At 56.5% G+C, this 7,115-nt stretch overlaps 1 protein-coding gene across 1 annotated transcript in view; it reads left to right on the top strand.

Annotated features, from left to right (window-relative positions):
- The window catches only part of ARSJ (arylsulfatase family member J), a gene marked incomplete at its 5' end in the record, with an annotated part of 11,215 nt that extends 7,059 nt beyond the window's left edge, over positions 1-4,156 (top strand). The window contains one exon of the mRNA XM_015563372.1: positions 2,346-4,156. Coding sequence (XP_015418858.1) covers positions 2,346-3,747 — 1,402 coding nt within the window. The remainder of the gene's footprint in view (positions 1-2,345) is intronic.
- Positions 4,157-7,115: the final 2,959 nt, after the last annotated feature.

Below are 7,115 nucleotides of genomic sequence, written 5' to 3'. Positions count from 1 at the left end.
GGCAGGCCTCGGGGCTCTGCCCGGTTTCACATGAGCCTCCTCGGTGGGTTCCGGGCCAGCCTAAGGGACAGGCTCCCCAGGCCAGGCCAGCTCCGCGCTGTTTTCCAGCCTCTGCCGCCCTCTAGGGACCGCTGTCGGCACCGCCTCGCCAGGGTCACAGCCGGAGCTGAATGAAAAGGGGTGACGGGGTTCCCAGCTGTAAGAAGGAGACTGGACACAGGGGCCCGGCCGCCGGTCACTCCTTGGGCCAGTTCAGCACACACACACGGGAGAGAGCCACGTGCAGCTACAAGTGTAACAGGGAAAAGGGAGGGAGGATCGGCCTCCAGGAGCTCAGAGCCCCTAACAAGGAGGCTATCTGTGATGTGACACACACTCAGCCTGTGCCTGGGCCCGGAGGGCAGTTCAGCAGAGATAGGGCTGCATCCCACGCGAGTGTTTATCCCAGTCCTGCCGGCAGCAGGGGGCCAGGCAGGCACCTGGAAGGAGAAACGCCCGGAGGGGGTCAGGGTCCTGAGAGAAACGCCCGGAGGGGGTCAGGGTCCTGAGAGAAACGCCCGGAGGGGGTCAGGGTCCTGAGAGAAACGCCCGGAGGGGGTCAGGGTCCTGAGAGAAACGCCCGGAGGGGGTCAGGGTCCTGAGAGAAACGCCCGGAGGGGGTCAGGGTCCTGAGAGAAACGCCCGGAGGGGGTCAGGGTCCTGAGAGAAACGCCCGGAGGGGGTCAGGGTCCTGAGAGAAACGCCCGGAGGGGGTCAGGGTCCTGAGAGAAACGCCCGGAGGGGGTCAGGGTCCTGAGAGAAACGCCCGGAGGGGGTCAGGGTCCTGAGAGAAACGCCCGGAGGGGGTCAGGGTCCTGAGAGAAACGCCCGGAGGGGGTCAGGGTCCTGAGAGAAACGCCCGGAGGGGGTCAGGGTCCTGAGAGAAACGCCCAGAGGGGGTCAGGGTCCGGCACAGCCACCAAAGCCTGTCCTGTCTGCGGTCTGTTCTCAAAGGCACTTCTTTTCTGGGTCATGGACCCGTCGAGGCATCAGATCTTTTACAGCCTCGTTTCACCCCCAGGCTCCCAGGGTCTGTAAGACGACGTCTCACCTATAGCTGGTGAGGGGGGTGATTGTGAGCCGGCTGTGGCTCCGTTCTCATCACCGGCCCCTCCCCACTGTCACCCTGACCGGGGGTTCCAACCTTCTGGACGTGGGAGGATGCTCCAATCACTGAGCCACCCGGCCAGGGCAGAATCCGTGGCTTTTAAAATGTCGTGAACTCCTCGGCACATCTTGACCCAAGCTGAAAATTCGTACGCTTCTGTGATAACCACCATTCTCTGGGGGGAGATAACCCGTGGCAGAATCTCCACGGAATGACCAACGCCAGGCCCTCAGCGTCCCTCAACCCCAATGCATGAAGGGTGAGCACCAGTCACCTCCCTGCTCTGTGAGGGAAGCAGGCGCTGTGGGCAGCAGGAAGGGACGTGCCCCCTGCTGTTTGGGGGACATTAAACCGCCGCACTCGGGCTTGTGAATTAGCTGTTCCCCATGTTTTACCCCTTCCTGATCACTGGCCACGGCACCTACTCCAACATCACTTCCCACAAGATGCCCCTGAAACGCATGGAATATTCAATGTCAACAGCAGTTGAAACTTTAAATAGTAAAAGAAAATGGTTTTTCAACAATAACGTGAGTCAGAGACCTCCTGGTTCCCTTGGCAGACCTCACAGCTGGAGGGCTGATCACAGAGCATTTCTGACAGTCGAATAGAAGACTTCTGTGTAATTTTTTCACGTGTTCCATGCTTCAGAATTAGCTTGAAATAAGTTATTTCAGGAAATGATTTAGGAACAAATGTGAGGTCCCTGGATGGAAAGCAATAATGGTAATAATAATAATAAGACTCTGAAATTTAGATCTTTTCCTTTATCGTGTTCATTTTCTATGTCATATAATTCATTGAAAGAGTAAAGAGTATTCAAATAAAGTCTGCTACAAGAATGTTAAAAACACTTTGAGACGCGTGGTGAAATCTTCGTTTCAAAAGTACTAATTTAGGCCCGGCCAGTGTGACTCAGGCATTGAGCTTAGGGAGGTCACGGTTCGATTGTTTTGTGTTTCTCTCTCTCTCTCTCTCTCTCCCTTTCTCTCTCTCTCTCTCTCTCTCTCTCTCTCTCTCTCTCTCTCTTTCTCTCTCTCTCCCTCTCTCTCTAATTTAGCCAAATGCGTTTCGAACAGTAAACATGCAGCTCACTGGGTGGGACCTCAGGTCCCCACAAGCATGGGGAGCTGGTCCTGTTTTTTTGTGTTTGGTGGGATCTCTGCTCTACACTGACAGCTCTCTGCTCTCCGCCCAGGTATCAGATCCACACGGGCCTGCAGCACTCGGTCATCAGGCCCGCACAGCCCAACTGCCTGCCGCTGGGCCACGCCACGCTGCCGCAGAAGCTGAGGGAGGCGGGCTACGCCACGCACATGGTGGGCAAGTGGCACCTGGGCTTCTACCGGCGCGAGTGCATGCCCACCCACAGGGGCTTCGACACCTTCTTTGGGTCCCTCCTGGGCAGCGGGGACTACTACACTCACTACAAGTGCGACGGCCCCGGGGCGTGCGGCTACGACCTGTACGAGAACGACCGTGCCGCCTGGGACCACGACGACGGCGTGTACTCCACGCACATGTACACGCGCAGGGTGCAGCAGATCCTGGCGGCCCACGACCCCGGGAAGCCTCTGTTTCTCTACATTGCCTACCAGGCCGTCCACTCGCCGCTGCAGGCGCCCAGCAGGTACTTCAGGCACTACCGGTCCATCGCCAACACGCACCGGCGCCGGTATGCGGCCATGCTCTCCTGCCTGGACGAGGCCGTGGGCAACGTGACCCTGGCCCTGCGGGCGCACGGCCTCTACAACAACAGCATCCTCATCTACTCCTCCGACAACGGCGGCCAGCCCTCCGCCGGGGGCAGCAATTGGCCCCTCAGGGGCAGCAAGGGCACCTACTGGGAAGGGGGCATCCGGGCCGTGGGGTTTGTGCACAGCCCCCTCCTGAGGCAGCGGGGCACAGTGTGCAGGGAGCTGGTGCACATCACCGACTGGTACCCCACGCTGGTGGCGCTGGCCGAGGGGCACATCGAGGAGGACGCTCACCTGGACGGCTACGACGTCTGGGAGACCATCAGCGAGGGCCTGCGCTCACCCCGTGTGGACATCTTGCACAACATCGACCCCATCTACACCAAGGCCAAGCACGGCTCCTGGGCGGCCGGCTACGGCATCTGGAACACAGCCGTCCAGTCGGCCATCCGCGTGCAGCACTGGAAGCTGCTCACGGGCAACCCCGGGTACGGCGACTGGGTGCCCCCTCAGGCCTTCAGCAACCTGGGCCCCAGCCGCTGGCACAGTGAGCGGGTCACCTTGGCGACGGGCCAGAGCGTGTGGCTTTTCAACATCACGGCCGACCCCTACGAGAGGGTGGACCTCTCGGGCAGGTACCCCGGCGTAGTGAGGCAGCTGCTCCGCCGGCTGTCACAGTTTAACAGGACAGCAGTGCCCGTCAGGTATCCCCCCGGGGACCCCAGGAGCAACCCTCGGCTCAACGGGGGCGTCTGGGGGCCCTGGTACATAGAGGAAAGCAAGAAGAAGAAGAAGCCACGCAAAAATAAGGCTGAGGGGAAGCAGAAGAGAAGGAAGACGAAGAAGAGGCCGCAGGAGGCAGGCTCGGGTCCCCAGAGCCGACCAGGTGCCCCTTGGGGGTGACGGTCCTCAGTCTGTCACCTGTTTGCTATTCAGAAAGCAAAAGTGGTTTCACTCTTCCCATCACAGGCCACGGGGGCCATCTGGACACCCCCTGGGGTCCTTCTGCTGGGTGCTTGAGGTGCTGCTCCTGGAGACACCCTTAGGGGACACGGGGATGTCCACCTCCCCGGCTCCTTAAAAGGCAGTCGTGGCCTTATGAGCTCCCCTGCTGTGCTTTCCATTCTAACGGGATGCCGACCTGCTGCAGCGCCCGCTCCCCTGATGGAGGGACCAGGCACCTGGTTAAAAGTGCCTTTGAGAAGGACAGCCAAAGGCTGGTCCACCTCCCAGGCTTCAAGAAATAGATTTGTTGCTGTTGTTAATCCTCACCCCAGGATATTTTTCCATTGATTTTTAGAGAGGGTGGACGGGGGGGAGACAGAGAGAGAAACATCAATGTGAGAGAGAGATATATCGACTGGTTGCCTTCTGCATGCAAGCCTACAACCAAGGTACATGCGTGCCCTTGACCGGAATCGAACCCAGGACCTTTCAGTCCTTGGGCTAATGCTCTATCCACTGAGCCAAACCGGCCAGGGTGAGAAATATATTTTCTGAGTGAGTTTTTGTATGTCTATCTCGGGGCACTAGAGTTTGTGAATTGGCTCCTTCCTGAGCCCTTCCCTTTCCCGGAAAACCAGCTGCCTTCCTCCGGTGGAGCCGCGCCTCTCAGCACGTGTAGGGGGCAGCCACCAAGCACATATGAGCAGCCGGTGTCACTGTGTGCTCAGCTCCTTCCTGGAGGACGGTCCAGCACGGCCCGTCATGTATGTTTACAGAAAAAACACTAATTATTTTGTTTCCATAAAGTGCTATGCAAATGACTTCTAATTATTTATTTTATTTTTGCCACACCATTAGAAGAATGTTATTGCATATTTTCAAGATTACCAAGCACTGTGATACTATAAATTACTGTAACATGGTGGGAATTCAGAGACTATGAAAAGGAAATGATGCAGGAAAATGATAATCATCATTGTTCAGCCAACATTTTGAATGTACTAAGATGGATATATTTCTTACAAATTACTGGGAAATTCCGTGTTTGTACAGAGCTAGAGAGACACCTTTATTGTTTCTGTCACAAACACCTTATTTATGTATCTTCATTATTAAAATGGTTTATTTATGGCACTCGCAAGTTCAGTGTGGCTTTCCTGCTTCAACTCTGAGATAATATTCATCTTCAAAAAATCTCTACCAGTCGGCAATCGAAGGTGTGATTCACTAACAACATGGTAAAAAATACGGAATTTACAAATGGATGTTTCCATGTGAGGGCCCCTGCCTGCGGCACGGAGGCCACGGAAAAGTCACGTGTGAGCAGTGTGACTTGTGGTTTGCACCAACAATGGAGCACAATAAAAAGCAGGCAGGCGGTCGGTGAGAACACCTGGTGGGCCTGCCACTCAGCCCCACCCACCTGCTCCCACACCCTCTCCTCATTGTCATCCACCAGCTCCCACTCCCTCTCCTCACTCAGCCCCCACCCACCTGCTCCACGCCCTCTCCTCTCTGTCCCAACATGGAGGGACTGTCCCAGCTTTGCTGGCCAGGTCCCTTTTAACACCTCAAGAATAGAGGACTCGCAGCAGCACTGGCAGTGGAACAAGCAACCAGCCGATGCCCCCACACCAGGCACCTAGGTGCATCCCTGGCAGCAGGGCCTGCCATCAGCCATCACCCATGGGCTACTGGGCCCGGAGCAGGTTTGCTGGGAGCAATCCGCCTGTGTGTTGGTGGCAGAAACAACCCCACTTGCCAGCAGCAGCACCCAAACCCGCCCACCATAAACTCATGACCTGTGTCCTCATTGTGAGTAACTTGAAAATCCACTCAGTCAACAAATATTTTAAATATATTTTTATTGGTTTCAGAGAGGAAGGGGGAGAGAGAGAGAGAGAGAGAGAGAGAGGAATCATCAATGACGAGAGAGAACCATGGATCGGCTGCCTCCTGCACGCTCCCCACTGGGGATCGAACCCACAACCTGGGCATGTGCCCTGACCAGGAATCGAACCGTGACCTCCTGGTTCCTAGGTCAATGCTCAACCCCTGAGCCACACCAGCCGGCAGCAGTTCTTTAAAGACTACTGTCTGCCTGAGACACATCAGGGAACAAAACAGAGGGAGGTTCTCACCCTGTGCAGTGACCTCAGCGCAGAGTCAGGCAGCCATGATGCACATGACTAGTGAGTGAGTCACACTCCGCACCCAGGGGTGTAGGGAGGAGACAGCAGGCAGGCTGAGGGGGGTGCAGTCGGCGCCAAGTCTATCTGTTCACAACATGTGTATGTGCCATGCGGGTGACTCGATGGCTGTGATGACAGCGACATGGGACCGGGTCCCCCATTGGGGTCGCACGCTCCAGGAAGATGGCTGTAAATCACGTGACCTGCTCCCTCTCCTGGCTTGGCCCCTCTCCATGGTCCTCATCAGCCTCCAATACAGTTCACGTTCTGCCTGCATATGCATTCCGTCTCCTCCTTTAGAAAAGTGATTTATTCGCCCAGCCGTGTGGCGCAGTGGTTGAGCGCGACCTATGAACCAGGAGGTCAGGGTTCGATTCCCGGTCAGGGCACCTGCCCCAGATGCGGGCTCGATCCCCAGTGTGGGGCAGCCGATCCATGATCCTCTCTCACCACTGATGTTTTTCTCTCTCCCTCTCCCTTCCTCTCTGACATCAATAGAAATGAGAGAGAAACGTGATGTATTCTGCTCTGTGTCCATCTCCGACAGGGCCACACGATGCTGGGCCGTCGGCATCAGTCTCTGTGTTTTGAATGAGTAAGCGGAAGAGCCCATATGGCCCGTGGTCAGCCCCACGGCCCTGCCCGGGGAGCCCGCTGATGGAAACAGAACTACCATCCCCAATGCCTTTCCTCGTCCAAGCAGCAGCGATGGGCAATGCAGATGTTTCTAGCATGAAACCCACCTCTAGCAGGTGTTCACAGGAACGAAGCATTAGAGCAAAGCCGGGCAAAACCCTGCAAAACAGGGCAAACTCTACCTTATCACCCGATGGGGTGAGCGGCTGTCCTACCGCCACTTTGAATATCACAGGACACGGTAAATGAGCATGTGCGAGAGGAGAGGAGGCTGGATTGTGAGTATGTTTTGTAGCAAGTTGTGAAAAGAAAAAACAGAGCAAGTGCGGCTCTAGCTGCGTAGAAGGATGAAGCCCAGGCCGCCCGGCCCACCGTGTGTTATTACAAAGCGCTGCCCCACCCACCTGCTCCCACATGCATGTCCACGGCATGTCCATGGCAGAGCAAAGCCACGGTGGTGGGGACTGAGGCAGAGGCGGTGATCAGGCAGGCAGGAGA

The sequence above is a fragment of the Myotis davidii genome, unplaced genomic scaffold (assembly GCF_000327345.1).
Source record: "Myotis davidii unplaced genomic scaffold, ASM32734v1 scaffold698, whole genome shotgun sequence".
Taxonomy (NCBI): Eukaryota; Metazoa; Chordata; class Mammalia; order Chiroptera; family Vespertilionidae; genus Myotis; species Myotis davidii.
Note: the sequence above shows the minus strand (reverse complement) of the source record. Positions and strands in the feature narration are given on the sequence as shown.